Consider the following 18,729-nt stretch of genomic DNA (forward strand, 5'->3'; position numbering starts at 1 on the left):
AAACAGTCTTCCTGAACAACTTCCACCCACTTATGGCACTTTCCGGGAAGCACATCAAATCGTTCCGGGAAGGAAAAGTGTACTAACACCGGAGGATCAAAGTTTCTAACCTCAAAACTTTGACCTTGATTTTTTCTCAAAAGAAAATGTTTTTCCAAGTTTTCTTTTTGCGATTTGAAGTAATTGAGCTTCCCTACATAAAGACGTAGAATTTATCACAAAATATTAAGTAGATTTTAATTCTGTGGCGCTTGAAAAAAGTCGAATTGGCCACTTTGGCCAGCAAAATCCTCCAAGGGGTGTACGTACAAACTTCAAGTTTTTGATTTAGGCTGCATTTAGTTAGTCAATAATTAATCCGTCCAGAAGAGGGAGTTACTGAAGTTTTTTTTTTCAATATGGATTTTGACGTATCGATCTCCTTTTTGTTACCCCTTCATCAGGCACCAAAAGAACCCTAAAAACATAAGAAAAACAAAGAAAAATCTCTTCTGTTAATTTATTAATATTTTTGTGGCTTTCTCAAATACAATTTGCTTGTATTGATCATTTTCTTGCATTTTTTATCGATTATATTCTGAGGTATTGACACATATAGAGAGCGAACTCACAATATTTTTTTTAACAAAATTACAACCAGCATCACATCACTCTACTATTAGACTTGTTTTTTTACATGTTTTTTTCTCGCAAAATCTTCATTTTTTTCTCATTTTATAAAGAATCTCTCACAAGATGAAATTCTCACTCGTTCAGACAAAATAATTGTTAAAAATTCTGTGAAAACCCATTTTTTTCTTTTTCATTTCAAAACATTTTCCATCGCTATTTTTTCTCTTAATTTTTCATTTTCATTTCTTTTTTTTTAAATCATTTTCACGACATAAAAGGAGGATAGAAGTTTGTGTTTGTTCTTTCTTTTTCCACGAGGAATTCAAACAAAAAAATCTTTTGTGTATTGAAAAAGAAAAATTCATCATTCATAAATCTACTACAGTTTCTCATTTTCATTGCATTTTAATTTACTTAAATATTCTTCATCATTGATAAAAGGATAAAATTTATGTAGTTTTATCTCGGCTAGGACAGCAGGTGCAAATTATCTTTATATTTTGTTTTATTCTTTTCATTTTACTTTTCTTCATCTTATTTTCTTTCCGCCATCATTTTTTTCAAAGATTTTATCTTTCTTCCATTTTTTTTTTACAAAATCTTTTCAATCTTTGAATTAATAAGTTTTTAAATCAAAACTAAAAAGAGATGATTTTTACACAAAAAAATCTTTTTACAAAAAAAAAAAAGCATCGCGTAAGTAACTTGGCAAAAATGCTCAAAAAATGAAAAAAAAATTATAATTAAAAAAAAACTGAAATCTTTAATCTTGTTTTGTAAAAATTAAAAAAAAATCTCAAAATCAATTTTTATTAAGCAAGGGTTTTCTCTCATCATTCTCCTTATCTTGTTCTTTATTCTTTTTTGCTTTTCTTCTTCTCTATAGTGCGTGGAAATTTTTACTTCATACCGTGATGAGAAACTTTGTAAAGGAACTTCTTTTGAAAAAAAAAAAAAAGTTTATTCACTTTGTTTGTTTTAAATAAAAATTATTCTTCTGTTATGGACAAATAGAAAGAATAATTCATGATAAATTTGATTAATTTTATCATCAAAGGAGACTATTCAGGCACACATAAGTTCTAATCTGCAATATATTTTAGAGAATCAAAAAGGAATCACAAAGAAAAATAAACCCAGCAAAGTTTACATACAAAATGCAAGAAAATGAGCGGCAATTACTAATTTTGTTCCTTTTTTTAATGTTTCAAAACATTCACTTTAATATTTCGTAGCGACAACTCATGGGTGAAACATTAACGTGAATGTTTTGAAACATTTATAGATATAAAATTAGCAATGGCAGCCTATATTTTTTTTTGCATTTTGTGGGTAATATTTTAGTGTTTTTTCTATGCATTATAGTTTATATGTTGATTTGTCATTCTTTTTGAATTTCTTAACTGCCTGAAAAGCCTCCTTTTAACCCTTGAAGGATTTTGCTGGCCAATCTGGCTAATTCGACTTTTTTCAATCGCCACAAAATCGAAATCTATTTTATATTTCGTGATAAATTTTATATCTTTATGTAGGGAAGTTAAATTACTTCAAGTTCGTCAAAAGAAAACTTGGAAAAACTTTTCTTTTGAGAGAAAATTAAGGTTAAACTTTTGAGGTTAGGAACCACGATCCTCAAAATGTTAATTTAAAAAAATATATATATTTTTTCCTTTTCACTGAAAATTCCTTTGCAAAGAATCTCCCACAATATGATTTAATATTTTGTTTTACTTTGTTTCCTCTCTCTCAATTATAACTCATCATTGTTTCTTAATTGTGATCGATTCACAAGCAAGACACAATTCTGTAGTACTTGACAGCCCCTAGTACGTTTTAAAAATTCCGACCAAGAGGCGCTGAAGTGTCTTGCCAATAAATCAATGAAGGACGTTTTTTTTATTTCATTATCAAGCGGACGTTTGAAAACGCGCGCATTTTTTCTGGATGTCTCTCATTTTCTCCATTTCATCTTTCTTTTTTTGCAGTAAATTAATAATTAAAAATAATAATAAATAACACTAAACAAAAGTCTGTTTCTTCAGTTTTCTTTTCTTATTTTTCTTGTTTTTTTTTTAGTCTATAATTTATATCACAAAAGTTGTTATATGAAAAAAATAAAATTCATACAATTTCATTTTCTTTTTCTTCACTCTTTCATTTTTTTTAAGAGTGAAATTCTTCACTACTCTGTTCATGTACCATAAATTCAATTAAAAAAAAAATAATAATCCAGAACAGGAACACATATTTTCTGTTTTTTTTTCATTCTCTTCTCTATTTCTTCATGATAAAACAAAATTCATTACAATAAGGACAATATATGTTTTCTTCCCAATTTTTTTTTGAAGAGAAAATTCATATTTTTCGAATATTTTCTTTTTTTTTCAAAATTTCAAATGATGAGTATTTTTTTTTATTTCAATGGACGCCTGAATCCTTGATATGAAGGATTCTTTTTCTCTGCTTTTAATTCTTGTTTTTTTTCTTCATTTATTTTCAAGGAGACTGATTCAATATTTTTTTTAATTAAAAAAATAATCCACAGAAACTATTTGAAAAATTTAAATAAAAAAACTTTTTTTCTCTCTGTGGTATTTTTTCTCACTCTCACACATTTTTTTTTTAATTTCTCGTGTGTTGTGTGGGGATGTTTGTGAGTAAAATTCAATGCGGGATGACACGCTGATGGATGATGGATTGTTACAAAAAAAAAAAAAACAAATATAAAAAGGAATAAAGCTCAAATAAAAAAAATAATAGTAAAAAAATAAATGAAATTACAAATCAGTCGGGAGGTTGTATTGAACGCATGTTTTTTTTTCAGCTTTCAAATGAATTTTGAGAGCTACAGAATAATGTTGTTTGAAAAAGTTTTTCAGTCACCTTTCATTTTTCTTTTCATTTTATGTTTGTATTTGGGATGATTTGAGAATAAAAAAAATTAATATAAATTTAAAAATAAAAAAATGGACGTAGTTTTGAGAACAAATGGCCTTTTTTTGTATTCAAAAAGGACACATTTATTATGGCCAAAAGAATTTGTGCATTTTCCATTGAGATTATGCAAGGAAAAGATTTTTTTAAAACGTTTTATGATGTTTTTTCTTAATTTTTAATTTTTGAAATATTATTTTTAAAGTAAATTCTTCAGACAATGTGCATGATTTAAAAGAATCTAAAAAGGCTTTAAAAAAAAGGAAGGAATTTATTCACATTTGTTTATGATCGGAATTTAATAAAATTTTATAAAAGATGAAAAATAAAACATTTAAGTGTCAAATATTCACAAATTAAAATAAAATCCCCGAAAAAAAATAAAAACCACGCCCCTATCGATTCTCGTTTTCCTTTTTAATGTGAAAAGCATATGCTCTAGTGCTTCACACGATTTTTTAAACATGAATTAAAGCAAAATAGTCTATGTTTTTTTTTTATACATTTTTAAAGTGAACTAATTAGATAAAAAGTCCAATTTTCATGATGCAATCATTTCTTGTTTTCTTTAAAAGGTTTTTATTTGATTTATATTATTATTCCAAATTTGTATCCTTTTTGCATGCAATGTTTTGCAAAACGTATGCTGCAATGTTTCAATTATTATTATCATTAAAAATATTGATTGAAGCACTGAAGCATATGCTTCAAAATTTTTTTTAATGAAAATTCATTATAAATATCCTATTCAATAAAGAGAATTACTTTTTTAATTAAAATAAAATATCAAGAAAAAATAACCTCAAATTCAAATTATATTTTCCTCGATCTTTTTCCCCTAATTCTTCAGTGACTTTTTGGTGAATTTTAACACCTTCATCAGGGAGGAAAACAATAGGAAATCACTTCAAAAATTAATTTCAAATTTACAAAAAAAATTTCAGAAAATTCGTAATATATAAAATAACAATTTTTGTTAAGAAAATACTGTTATAAAATCTCAATGGTGCACAAAATTCATTTTAAAAATAAATGAAAAATAATTCAGTTTTTTTGGTGTGAAAATGAAGAATTTTCGTACATACCTTCATAAAAAATTTAATCCATTTCTCTTATCCATCCCTTAGAGAAAAAAAATTCTTTCTCTTCTTTTTCTCTCTCTCTAAACGCCAAAACGGAGTGGTGTATGTTGTTTTCTTCTTTTTTTTTATCTTTACTTCTTTGTTAGTGTCCAGATGGAAGATTTTGGGGGTTTTTATTGTATTTTATTAACCCTTCAAACAAGACGATCCAGTCATGCCTCCGTACCACCCACAAGTGATGAATTCTTGGGTGTATATGCAGTGGCATTGGGATCAAGTGTTGATGCTGCATTCCCAGTGAGATTGTTGGGATTCTCACGTTGTTGCTGAACACAATTTGTCACTTGACTCATTGCAGCACCCGCAGCAGCCGTCGCCTGGGCTGCTGCTGTCAACTGGCAAATAATTGAGGGTGCCCCAAGACCCATTTGCGCTTGACTCGGGCTCTGCTGTGCCATTATAAGTGGTGGTGTATCATTGAGGCGCAACATTGAGCTACCAGCTGAAGAGTTTGGTGTCAAACTGAAGGATTCCGCCGATGGCATTGCTGGCATAACGGCCAACAGTTGAGCAATCTTACCCTTCAGCTCTAGTATCTCTTTCTCCATATTCCGAATGTGTGCTACAACAACAACAAAAACAATTAACAATAAAAGAAAACTAAAGTTCTTTTCCTTTTCTTTAAGTTTTCTTTTAAATGTTAAATACTTACAATCTTTAATATCCACCTCACGTCGTGCCTCACCGAGTGCAGAAAATAAATCCAATTTAAATCTCGTCTCAGCTGAGAGATTCTTCTCAAGTGTTGAATTTTTATCCTGCATCGCCGCCAAGGCAGACATTAGCATTTCCGTATCTTGCTGTGCATCCTCCATTTTACGAATCTACATTGTTTGAATTAAATAATTTGTTATTTAATCAAACAAAACAAAAATAATTAAAGAGAAACCTAAAAAAAAGAGAAAAAAAGACATTTCACCTCATCTTCGTATCTTCTATTCTGTTGCTCAAAGGATTTCTTTTGCTCATCCGCCAAGGACAATTCACGCCTTAGACGTCCTGCTTCAGATTCCAAATGTCTCTTCTTCATTTTGCAAGATTCGCCACATTCAGCTCTAAAAAAATATTCACAATATTTTGTCTTTTCTTTAGTAACCTTCTTTTTAACCTTTTGAAGGCTAACGGTATTTAAGAGGAGAGTCTATAGTGGTTGTTCCACAAAACTGTAAGTTGCGTACATTTAGCGACGAAGCCAGAGAGTAAGTTAGGTAGTTAGGTATATAAATACATTCAAAGTTAAGACAGTTCTTTACAATATGTTTTGAAATAAAAATAATTTAATTAAAAAAAAATTATTTTGAAAAGAATTTATAGAAAAAAAAACATTTTCAAAAGGTAAAAAGAAACGTCAAACACTAAAATTAAACGTCAAACTTTACAATGAAACAACAATTGATAAAGAAAGAATGTTAGATTAAAAAAATGTCAAATGTTACAGTAAAATGTCAGTCTTTAGTAAAGAAATGTCAAACTTCAAAATAAAATTGTAATTTTTGGAAAATTTTACTTTTCCCCCGGTCAGCGTCGGAAAATCGGAACTCAGTCCAGAATTAAAGGCACAATTCTGCCAGAGCTTTCGGCACAAATCAGTGCCTTCCTCAGTGGCTGTGTGGCTGTGTTTTATTTCCTTCCACAGCCACTGAGGAAGGCACTGATTTGTGCCGAAAGCTCTGGCAGAATTGTGCCTTTAATTCTGGACTGAGTTCCGATTTTCCGACGCTGACCGGGGGAAAAGTAAAATTTTCCAAAAATTACAATTCACGTTTTACGTCGGCTTCTAATACAAATCAAAATAAAACTTCAAATGTTAAAATTAACGTCAAACTTTACAATGAAAGATCAATTGTCGGAGAAGTAATACCAGGGTAAAATAAACGTCAAATGTTCAAGTGAATGTCAAACGTTAAAATTAAACGTCAATCTTAAGAAAAGTAATGCCAAATAAAAAAACTTCAAATGTTAGAATGAACGTCAAACGCTACAATAAAGCGTCAATCGTTTGAAAAGAAAATCAAACTTAAAAATAAAACGTCAAATGTTAGAATAAACGTCAAACTTTACGACAATTGATAAAGAAAGTCAGATTAAAAAATGCCAAATGATAGAAGAAATGTCAAACGTTACAGTAAAATGTCAGTTTTTAGAAAAGAAACGTCAAACGCCAAAATAAAACGTCAAATGTTAGAATAAACGTCAAACTTTACAATGAAAGATCAATTGTAGGAGTAGTAAAACCAGGGTTAAATAAACGTGGAATGTTAAAGCGAATGTCAAACGTTAAAATTAAACGTTAATCTTTAGAAAAGTAATGTCAAACTTTTAGAAAACGTCAAATGTTAGAATGAACGTCAAACTTTACAATGAAACGACAATTTTTAAAGAATGTCAAATGTTATAATGAACGTCAAACATTAAAATGAAATGTCAATCGTTAGAAAAAATATTAAACTTCAAAATAAAACGTCAAATGTTAGAATAAACGTCAAACTTTACAATGAAACGACAATTTTTAAAGAATGTCAGATTAAAAAAAATGTCAGATGTTAGAAGGAATGTCAAACGTTACAAAGCAACGCTAAACTTTAGAATAGAAACGACAAACGTCAAAATAAAACGTCAAATGTTAGAATAAACGTCAAACTTCACAATGAAAGATCTAATGTCGGAACAGTAATACCAAGTTCAAGTGAATGTCAAATGTTAAAATTAAATGTCAATCTTTCGAAGAGTAATGTCAAATTTAAAAAAAATTCAAATATTATAATGAACGTCAATTGTTTCAATTAAACGCCACTTGTTAGAAAAGAAATGTCAAACTTAAAAATAAAACGATAAATGTTAGAATAAATGTCAATAGTTAGAAATAAAATGTAAAATTTAAGAAAACATCAAATATTACATAAGAAAAATATCAAACGTTACGAGAAACGTCAAATTATTAAAGATTAATAATCAAAAAATAATTTCAAGAACTCTCCTTCCAAAATTTTTTTGAGGAATTTCCTCATTTTCTTACAACAATTAAAAACAGTGAGAAAAGTTTTTCTTTTTAACTTACAATTTTGCTGCTTTCTCCTCAATTTTCGCTCGTATTTTCCTCTCGTTTGCCAATTGGGATTCCAACGTGAGTCGCTGTCGTCGCTCCTCGCCGAGTCTCTTTTCTGCATTCAGCAAATTCTGCCTGTCTACGTGCCTCGAGTTGTTGAGGTCTTGAATTCTTTGAAATAAAAAAAAAAACGTATTTAAAAATTTTATTTCAAACAAACAAACAAAAGAAACTAACTTCTTCTCTAGTTCATCATTCTCCTTATGCTTTGCTTGCAGGCAGGATTTAATTGTGGCCGATGATTCCACCTTTTGCCGCAATTCATGCTCAATTTGCTTCATATGCCCCATATCGGAGCGCATTTTCTTCATCTCAGCCTCAAGTCGGAGGCACGACTCACACACTTGGGGAAGTGTCTGTGATGTCTGATTGTGATTTGTCTGGTGCACATTGACACCACCATCGATGCCACCATTAACATGATGATGGTGATTGTCTCGTGCCATCTCCTTTTGTTGCTGCTTCATGCGATTTCGGCGATTTTTCCCACGTTCCGTGGATGACGACACATCGCCAACATCCTGCTGCTGTTGCTGATGCTCACCACTATTGCAATTATTGTAATTAATGCCACCATTGTGTTGTACTTTGTTGTTGCTCTGTGATGACTTTGTCGATGACGGTGAACCGTCGCTCTGCCCATCGTGTGACGCACGCTCAGTCTTGTGCTGCTGCTGCTCCTTTATCTGCGTGCACGTATCACGTTCACGCGATGATCCACCCGAGAGGCTGTCACTCGATGACCTCGTTACATCCTTATCGGCTGCTTTCCCTGCTGTTGTCGTCGTCGTCGTGGTGCCAACGTGCGCCGCGGAAGTTGATGCGGAAGAGCTACTACTGTTGCTGCATGATAGCTGTTGCTGATGATATGATGTGTGATTTATGGATGATTTACTATTACTATGATTGTTAAGATCACATTTGCTGTTGCTGCTGCTGCTACTGCTACCCCCATCGGTGCCACCGCTACTACGTTTCCCATGATGCCCTCGGCCACCGTATCCACTTGACACGGCGCCATTTGACGCCCCCACGGCATGCCCATTGGACGTCGTCGTCGTCGTCGTTGCTGTTGCACCCACGGCGGCTATACTTAATGCTTTCTGGGGCATATTTCTTGTGCTACTTCCACCACCACTTCGCACATCACCATTATTGTGTGTTGCTGTCGTCGCGGCCACACTAATGCTACTACCCTCCGTTAATGCTATCGCATCCTCCGTGGGCTCTTCCTGCGGTAATGCTTGTTGCAGCAATTGCATATAGAATTCATTCTCTTTCGCCACCTCACGTTGCTTTCGCTGGCGCATCCGGAAGCCAACGTAGCTCTTGAAGCCAAAACCCAGAGTCACCACTGGATACCCAATGCTGTGTTTATTTTGTAAAAATCACTTTATTGTTTGTTCTTCAATCATCGAAGGATTGATTTATTTTATTTTATAATTAAAATTAAAAAAAAAACAATGTGGGAATTTTCAAATGGAATGAGAAAGAATTTATAGAGCACAAGAAGGGAAATTTTTCACGAAACGTTTGCTGAAAAAAAAATATAAAAGCCATGTCTTCTCTTTCAATCTTTTGAAAAAGACTAAGAGACGGAACTTTCGTTCCAATCAATAATTTGATCTGAAATTATTTTTATATTAACAATTCCCATTTTAAGGAATTTCTGTAATTTATATTCAAAATCTATCACATTATTCCTTTAAGTCGGGCTTAAAATTTTAAGTTGGTCTTAAGGTTTTAAGTCAGTTTTTTAAGTCGGTCTTAAAATTTTTCTATTAAAAAAAACTGGAATTTGATTAAAAATAAATTTTAAATTGCATTGAATAGAGTAAGAAATTTTTAAAAGTTAAATTAAGACTTTATTATACTATTTATTTATTATTTTTTATTTATTTATTTTTTTTAATTTTGTGTAGCCCTTAAAATTTTATTTTAATATGGATGTAGCCCTTAAAAAAGGACATCATTTTTTTAAGCCCGACTGAGTAGTGAATTCCGCCCGTCATTTCAGGGGCTTAATCTGGGAAATCGGTTTACAGTGAAATTGTGCACATTTCACCGAAAAGTTATGATTTTTCAAAAAAACAAATAAAAAAAATAAAAATAAGATAAATAAATAAAATTAAATAAAAAAAATTAAAAAATATTATAATAAAGTCCTTAACTTAACTTTTATTTTCTTACTCTCTATTCAATGCAATTTATTTTAAAGAAACACCAAATTCACCATTTTGCCCCACGGGGTACTTTTTACTATCATTGTTCTACGGAAAAACTCGGATAATTTTGTTGTTGTTGAAAATTCAGATTAGATTCGTGTTTAGCAATAGTTACTCTATCTAACAATGCATTTGGATAAAAGAAAAATGTAGAGAATTTCGCCAAAACTTAGTTTGTATTTGAGAGGTATAAGAGTACCTACCTAACTTATATTAATTTTGAGCAACGTAAAACTATCTACAAAAACAAGAAGAAACATTTGCTAATAACCCAAGTAATACTCGATTTTAAATGCATGTTTATTTGCCAATTTTTAAATAAAATCTCGTCTCTTTTATCACCCGTTTTAAATTGTGGAAAATACCCCCAAAAGTTGTTTTTTCTCTGTAGTTTTTCAACTAAAAATTTTCCTGCGTTTCACTTAAATTCCAGACTAAATGCTTTTTCCTTCTTAGCTTCAATATTTTTTTTATAATTAAATAGAATAAGAAATAAAACAAAATCATGAAAAATTTAAATAAAAATTTTCGAGATAAGAAGATAAAAAAATTTGTCAATGCATTCAATTCATTCCAAGTATTGAATTTCAATTCCATGAGCACTCGCATAAATGTGCTGCTAATGATTGGAGAGAGAAGTTGTTGAAGTACACGGAGAGATTATACAAAAAAGTGCGTGAAGATTAAAAATAGATCTCAATTTAACATCAACCTCCTTCTTCTTTTTTTCACATCAATGATAGACTTTTTTTCTCCTTCTTATTTTTTATTCTCTTTTGGTGAAGTTCCCGCATGTAAATTGCCCCAGCAGTGTGGATTTGATTTAATTATTCACAAGATATCCATACAATATAGATAATAAAAGACGAAGAGGGGGTGAGAAGAATTGTGAGAAAATTTCGTAGAAAGTATATTATAAAAAAAAATCAATTTCATATTAAGAATTTATAATTAAGGTTAAACAAGCTGGACCCCCTAGCAGCGGTGCTTTGACGAAGAATTTAATCATTGCAAATTACCCTAAAAGTCTTTACAAAATTTTGATGCAATTTTTACTGCTTAAAAGAAATTTTATTAAACCATAAAAAAAGAACGCTATCCAGCAATATATGGGAGTTGCCCTAGGTCGAGAAAACAATTTTGACCCACACGATCTTGTAGACAATCAAAAAAAGCATTAATGTTCCTTTGATGAATTTGTTGCAACGAAACATTAATACGAATGTTTTGAAACATTAAAAAAACGAACAAAACTAGCTCACAGCTCGTTGCACCTGAATTTATAAAATTGTGACTTTCCAGTGCTATTCGGAAAATAAACACATTTCATAACTTGAAATTTTTCAAAATCAACAAAAATACTTAATTTGCTATTCGAAAATTCTTTGGATTTTGAAGCTTAGACCATGTTGAAAATTGTAAAAATTCAAAGCTGGTCTAATGTCAAATTTCATAATTTTGTGTTTGGAAGAAAGTGCGGAGGTGCGTGGTTCAGCAAGAAAAGCCGGAAAATATACGGAAAAACATCCCAATATTCGTTAAAATACACGTTTTTGTGAAAATTTCTCTGGAAGAAAGTGAAGGTAGGTGAAAATATGGCTTTGTGGTACGCGAATTTAAGATGAGTAAACATAACCTATTTCTCTTCTCCAGAAAACTCTTCGGAAGGTATGCCACCCGGAAGAATTTAATCCTTACGGGAGAGACTCGCGTGATCTGTGAGGGATTCACGGGCAGGGCAAGCACGACAGCTTGCATAGCAAGCAGGCCATTGAGTATGGGGCGAAGATGTTTGGCGGAGTGTCGCCAGGAAAAGGAGGAAAGACTCATCTAAATCTTCCCATCTTCAATACGATGAAGGAAGCAAAAGAGGCAACAAATTGCGAAGCAACAGTACCTAATCTATATGCCACCCCCGCATGCCTTAAAGGCAATTTTTGAAGCTCTCGAAGCTGAAATTTCGCTGATAGTCTACATTAAGGAGGGTATCCCGCGGCAGGACATGGTACGCGAGAAGCATTCCCTTCTGCGGCAGGATAAGTCACGACTTGTGGAACCCAATTGTCCAGGGATTTGCCCCTGATCGCTACAAGATTGGTATTATGCTGGGGAACATCCAATTGTAACGGTTGTACCACATTCCGGAACAATCAGAGCTCCAATTTAAAGATTAATCATGTTAAAAATTATTTTAAAAATAAATTAATTGATTATCGATTTGATTGACTCTCGTTTTTGTAAATCATTACAACTGATAATACACGTGAAAAGTAAGGTTTGGGTATTTTAATTCACGTATTTCACTTTCAATAATCAAATCCACAAAATTCAAAGGTCCTCTTGAGCACCTTTGAAATTTTTCATAAATTCAAAGAATTTGACAGCTCAAATTTCAAAATTCAGACAATCCCGAATACGAATTTAGGAAATTTTCTTTAGACCAGTCGAAATTCTTAATTTTGACATTTCACTTTCAAAATTCATAGAATCTCGAATAGCAAAGTTTTGAATTTTGTGGAAAATTACAAAATTCAAAGTGTTTGAAATTTTTCATACATTTTCGAATAGCAGGGTTCATTGAGAAAAATTTTAATATTTAAGATAAAATTTTTGATTATTGAGAGAACTTCATTACAAAATTGAAGTGAAGACTTTTATTTTAATTTTTTGGTCAAGTATTTCAAATAAATTCAATATTTAGATTTTTTTTTTAAAAGCTGAAAATTTTTATTATCAAGATTTTTCAATAAATTAAAAAAAAATCAAAGTTTTCTTTAATATTTGACCGAAAACCTTCAAACAAATCCACAGAAATAACTCAAAATATTCAAAAATTAATAAAATAAAATGATTTAAATGCAATTTTGGACTTACCAATGGGCAGCAAATGGTCGACAGAGATCCAAATGTGGCATATGCCGACTATCTTTCCAGCGAATTGCACCCTCGATGTACAGGAAAAGCATCCACAATACAATTGTTGGTAAGCAAATGCCCTTCTCTGTTGGAACGTTAAAGACAATACACAAACATTGAAAAAAAAAATGAAATAATTTTAAATAAAATTCTTCATGAATACGAAAGTTTACAAAAAAAAATGCTAAAGAGTTGAATTTAAACAGAGAAAAAAAATTGTATTAAAAGAAGGGAAGAATATCTCGTCTCACCTGTGTGCCACACATATTGTACCCAAACATATGTGCTTGCTGCAAAAAACAGCCAATGGACTGGTATAAAAAATAAACATATGAGATCCGATGTGATGGCGATGCACACAAAGAGAACGGAAAAAGCCTGAAGAGGAAGACAACGATGGAATTTATTCATTTTTTTTCACATTTGCTTACTTCACACAAAATAAAAAAAAAACTTCTGTGAGACAATATAATTGCATCTCTTACGGTCATCTGACACTTTGTAATGTGTCTAGTCTAGTCTAACTAATAAAATGTCCTACTCACCAGTCCCTTGAATTTAAAAGAATCATGAACGGAACGGAGAAGCAACCAAAATGGCCAGAGAAATTCAAAACGGAATTCCAACATGAAATCGGCTGTAATCACAATGGCCCACAGTAGCAGGAACTTGATGTACAATATTGTATTGCTGCTGGGAGAAGAAATAGAGAGAGAAATGTTTGTTGTAATTAAATCCACAAGAAAAAATCACAGAGTGGTGGTTTAGTGTGAGATTTATTAAGGGTCCGTTGGTATAGAATTTTTTTTGGTCCGGAAGGAGAAATATGGGGTGTCTCCGTTGATGATTTCACTTCTCTTTAATTTTAACATGTTTAGTACTTTTTCTTTAAAATTAAAGACTTTAAAAATAAACAAAAAAGTTAAAAAAAAAAATTGGAGGCTATGGGTCTCGAACCAACGACCCAATAAATTAACCGATTTACGTGAGTAAACCTATTGCACCACCAAACTAAAAGAAACGACTATAAAATGATTTAATCCTGTGAACGTTTTCTAACCATTTCTGTGCCTAATAAGACCTTGCAAATAACTTCGAATATTTTTTTTTCTTTCCAATTGGAATTTAAACAAGTTTTTCTCAACTTTGATGGAAAACCCAACAAGACAGTTTCAACAAAATTCTTCTTTGAACTGTAACGAGTGCAGCAGATTCTTTGCCATCTCAACTCCACAAATATCCACGAATTTTCCTCCCTTCGAAATCTCATCGGTTATGTGACTTTGATTGCTAATACTCTCTCATCTTTGCTGATTCTCAGTATACGATGAAGGCATTTTTCTTCCTGGCACCATGCCAACGGAAAGGACGCTTTTTTAATCGAACAACAATATCACCCCTCCCCCCCGCCCCTATTCTGCCAAATTGTCTTTAATACAATTTCCCGCAAATCGAAACAAATCCACACGACAAAAAAAATGCACCACAAAGTACTTTCCCATTGCGCTTAATCACACAAAGTTTCTTTCTTATCTTTCACCGCAAGATTTTCATTTTTTTTTTGATTATGTTTATGGTTCTATATTTTATTTTTAATTTTTCTAATCAGTCTCGGAACAAGAGCGTGAGGAATAAGAAAAAAAATGGTGTTATCAGCTGTATTTATAGGTGTGTGAGAATTCACATCTTGGCTTTGTGAATGTCAACAAAATGTAGGTGAATTATGCAATTGGGCTGCAAATTATAAAGTTCTTCTTGTCTTTTCTTTTTTCATTAAAAATTCTTAATTTTTTTTTGAGAACATTTCTTTGGAATGTTCTTTAAGAATATTTGCATTTTAATGTTAAAAATTCTTTTAAATGAACATGTTTTAAAAAAAATTCACAGCTATTGTAATTGAATGAGGATGAAACTACCGCCATTTATGATAGCAAGCGCCATCTACTTGCAAGATTATAGTATCCTCTGTATTTGTAAGGTATCTAAGATCTTATGAAAATTTATCATAAAAAACATTCAAGTTCATGGCTATTAAAAATGACAAAACAAACAAAATAGACTTAAGCAAAAAAGACAAAATAAGACGTTTCATATGTAATTGAGGTGAGAACAAGAAAACAAGGCAATTAAATATGTTTTTCTAAATTTTATTGTTATCCCCAAGTAACTTAAATAGATCTTTTTTGTTTTTAAAAACATTTATTTTAATTATTAAATTAGATTAAAAAGGAATTCAATATGATAAAAAATAACCTACATAAGGTGAATTTCTATGAAATTCTTTTATCACTTTGATGAGCAGAAACTTTTAAGTTTTTTAAGATCTTAAAAAAAAGTTATAAGTAGGGGAAACTGGGGTAAAATGGAGCAAATTTTCTGAGCTACAACTTTGTCTCAGACAATTTGTTTTTTATCCCAACGGAAAAATGCATTTTCAGTCCATTTTCCAAACCCTGGGGTAAAACAGTTAATTGCGTTTTTTATTCGCTAATCTTAATTTAATGAAATTATTTTAGTAAGGCACTATAATATCTATTGAGAATGAGAGATTTATGTAATAATTACAACTTTTTTTAATAAAAAAAAAATACAAAAATAAAAAAAAATGTTTAAATTAAGAAATTTCTTTTCTAAATTTTTCAGTTTATAAAAATTGATAATAGTGAGTGATCAAACATCCTAAACTGTATGTAATAGTTATACTGATTAGGAAAAAATATTTTTTTTAAAAATTTAAAAAGTTATTAAAAAAAAACATAAAATTTACCATTTTACCCCAAGGGGTACTTTTTACTATCAATGTTCTATGGGAAAAATCGGATTTTTTTTTTTGGAAAATTCAGATTAGATTCGTGTTGAGCAATAGTTACTCTATCTAAAAATGCATTTGGATAAAAAAAATTGCAGAATACATATCACCAAAACCTAATTTGTTCGAACACCTTGAGGTTCGAAAAATTTGTTTTTCAAATAAAAGCCAAAACATTGAATCAATTATTATGAAACTTTTTAGGCTTAGGCAGGGGTATAAAGTGCAACTACTGATAAAATTAGACAGATTAGCTCCCCCTGCTTCTTGAGATATTAATATTATTTTTTTTCCGATTCACCATTTAACCCCAGTTACCCCTAAGACATTCTTATAGTTCCTGGTTACTCATTCTGACTGAATCTTGCAAAGTACTTTTTTCAATAATTTTGTATTAATATAAAAAATAGAAATTTCAATAAAATAATTACCTAATTGAAGAATAATTATAAGTGTTTTACAAAAAAAAAATACTTTTCAATACTTTATATCGTCTTGAGCAGGTTAACATTTATTACCTTCGCTTTTGTTTGCAGAGAAATCAATAATTCCTTTTGTTGTTTTAAACCAGATAAAAACAATCAAAAGAATAATGCAATAAAGCTTCAATTTTTGTCACTTCTGTCTAAATGGGGTAAGAGAATTCTCCACAAAGTTCTTTGTGTTCTTTTCCGCACACCAAAAAGACCAAAAATAAACAAAGTTCAATGTTTGCTCTAATTAGGTCGTGTGGTCTACATGAGAATCACAAAAACTCTTAGCCGCAGCTGCTCATTGCGATGAATTCGGATGGACTTTCTTGCACATTTTGCAAGACGGCTATTCCTCTCGCGTTTTGTCGTGCACAAACGCGATGCTGCTGGATTTCCGTTCTCATTCTTCTTCGACCCATCGTGGGTCCCCTCTTGCCGCACAGCAGAGGGGGCCCTCTTGTGAAGGAACGGGCGGGGGGCCAAGGTGCTCGCGAGAGAGGCAAACGGACAGCTGCAGCCAGCTGTTGGGGGAATTGTCCAAAGGGGGCCGAAGAGAGCACTGAGAATGACCCATGAGGGCCCGGTGGTGCACGATGGTGTGCAAAGAAGCCGCTACACGCGGTCGCTGGCGCGGAGGGGGGCCCTAATTTGAACGGGGAGAGAGTTTTGAATGCAAGAAAACAGCCAGCCAGCCATTTTGGTAGGAGAAGAAGCCTCAACAAACCCCCAGCATTGCCTCCCGTGTTGATGTTCTTTGTGCACGCATCTGGCAACCACCCGCAGCGCAAATAGGGTGCCCCCACGGAGTGCACGAAGGCACCTCCGGAATATGCATGGAAATGTCGCGGGGGTCGATCAAAAAAAGAAGTTTTTCCTCACCTTCCGTACATTCCTTCCGTGATTTTATTGCGTTTAATCGGTCGCCTTAGTTTGCAATCGGCATTTCGTCTCTTCATCTCTTTTCCTGGGTTTTTTCACAGTGATTATCCACAGTTTGTATCCTTGAGTGTGCACTGTTGACGCCAAAAAATTCACTACCTTGCGCTTTTCTCACCTTTTTCTTGTTTTTTTCCTCACTCCGCCAAAACTTACTTCGTTTTTCTTGCTCGCTACAAAAACTTTTCTGACAGCTCGTGACAGCGCAGAAAGTTTCGCGCGCGCATCGGTAACTCGCGATGAAACATCACTTTCACGTGAAACATTCTCTTTTCTTTTTTTATTTTGTTGGCTGCGGCTGCATTTGATTTTCTCCGCATTTTCCCGTGAAAATATCAGCACAAACAATGGCATTTGGTGATGTGAAGACACCTAAGGGTCTGGGGGAGCTCAACAAGCACCTGGCTGCCAATAGCTACATCGAGGGGTGAGGAAAAGTTTGAGATTTCTTATTCCATTGAGGTTATGTCCACGTGGACAGGTAGTGAGAAAATCCTTTTTCCAGGTACACCCCGTCGAAGGCTGATTTGTCGGTGTTTGAGGCTGTTGGGAAGAATCCAGGAGAGAAGTTTGTTCACGTTCAGCGCTGGTATCGTCACATTGAGTCCTTCACATCAGCTGAACGCTCCAAATGGACGGGACAGGCTGTCCCACAGGTTTCCGGAGCAAAGCCCACAGTGGCAGCTACCAAGCCTGCTGATGATGACGATGATGTGGATCTCTTTGGATCCGACGAGGAAGAAGATGCCGAAGCTGAGCGCCTCAGGGAGGAGCGTGTAAAGGCATACTCTGAGAAGAAAGCCAAGAAACCAGCTCTCATTGCTAAGAGTTCAGTTCTGTTGGATGTGAAGCCCTGGGATGATGAGACGGATATGGCTAAGATGGAGGAGCTCGTACGTACAGTTCAAATGGATGGACTCCTCTGGGGTGCCTCGAAACTCGTCCCCCTTGCCTATGGGATCAAAAAGTTGCAAATTATGTGTGTCATTGAGGATGAGAAGATCTCCGTGGATCTCCTGGGTGAGAAAATTCAAGAATTCGAGGACTACGTACAGTCCGTGGATGTTGCCGCCTTCAACAAAATCTAAAAACAATCTGCTTAAAATGTTTACCGGTTGAGCTCATTAAAGAGATTCTTCGTGGATTCAAAAAAAATGTGACTTTGAACTTTGCCGGGAAGGGGTCAGGGATGTTCGTTTTTATGTCTTGGGCTTCCGTACGTGTGACAAATGATGAGCAGGTGAGTCTTCTTTGTGAATATTTCTTTTAAATCACGTGCTGATTTTAATTAATTTGATGGGAATTATTTAATTTTTTTTTAAATTTTAAAGTACAATAAATAATTTTTTTTAAGAAAGAATCTTATAAGTGATAAAAATGATTTCTAATCTAATTTGATTTTAGTAGGGTGAATAGAATTAGCTTTTGGGAGATTTAAAAAAAAAATAGTTTTGCTTTAAAAAGAGCTAAGATTGTCTCTTTCTGTCAAATTTAAAAAACCTTAAAAGAAAATTGGAAACCTTAATGGGTCAGAAAAGAAAATTAAAATTTATTAAAGGAGACCTCATTATAATGT

General features: G+C 32.7%; 2 protein-coding genes and 1 long non-coding RNA gene across 5 annotated transcripts; 2 read left to right on the forward strand and 1 right to left on the reverse strand.

Moving 5' to 3' along the window:
• Positions 1-485: 485 nt before the first annotated feature.
• LOC129796060 (macoilin-2) lies at positions 486-17,364 on the reverse strand. Of its 3 annotated transcripts, none has more exons than XR_008751178.1 (10): positions 17,097-17,364; positions 13,481-13,625; positions 13,187-13,313; positions 12,894-13,020; positions 7,972-9,162; positions 7,747-7,905; positions 5,608-5,743; positions 5,341-5,512; positions 4,632-5,250; positions 486-3,294 (listed from the first exon to the last, which is right to left on the reverse strand). XR_008751178.1 is itself a non-coding variant. In XM_055837747.1 (9 exons), exons 1-9 carry the CDS (start codon positions 17,171-17,173, stop codon positions 4,841-4,843), a joined length of 2,547 nt encoding a protein of 848 aa, XP_055693722.1. In that variant the 5' UTR covers positions 17,174-17,340; the 3' UTR covers positions 4,696-4,840. The 3 variants fall into 3 exon arrangements, 1 of the variants encoding a protein (XP_055693722.1); XR_008751177.1 differs by having other exon boundaries at positions 13,481-13,628; positions 17,097-17,337; XM_055837747.1 differs by lacking the exon at positions 486-3,294 and having other exon boundaries at positions 4,696-5,250; positions 13,481-13,628; positions 17,097-17,340.
• Positions 11,325-12,236, forward strand: LOC129796289 (uncharacterized). Its single transcript, XR_008751206.1, has 2 exons — positions 11,325-11,602; positions 11,673-12,236. It is a non-coding gene; the product is annotated as an uncharacterized LOC129796289 (long non-coding RNA).
• Positions 17,365-17,389: 25 nt separating the features above from the next.
• Positions 17,390-18,308, forward strand: LOC129796235 (probable elongation factor 1-beta). The gene is made up of 2 exons (XM_055838019.1): positions 17,390-17,580; positions 17,659-18,308. The coding sequence occupies exons 1-2, from the start codon at positions 17,501-17,503 to the stop codon at positions 18,239-18,241; spliced, it is 663 nt and encodes a 220-aa protein (XP_055693994.1). The 5' UTR covers positions 17,390-17,500; the 3' UTR covers positions 18,242-18,308.
• The last annotated feature ends 421 nt before the right edge of the window (positions 18,309-18,729 follow it).

Source organism: Lutzomyia longipalpis, chromosome 4 (assembly GCF_024334085.1).
Source record: "Lutzomyia longipalpis isolate SR_M1_2022 chromosome 4, ASM2433408v1".
NCBI lineage: Eukaryota > Metazoa > Arthropoda > Insecta > Diptera > Psychodidae > Lutzomyia > Lutzomyia longipalpis.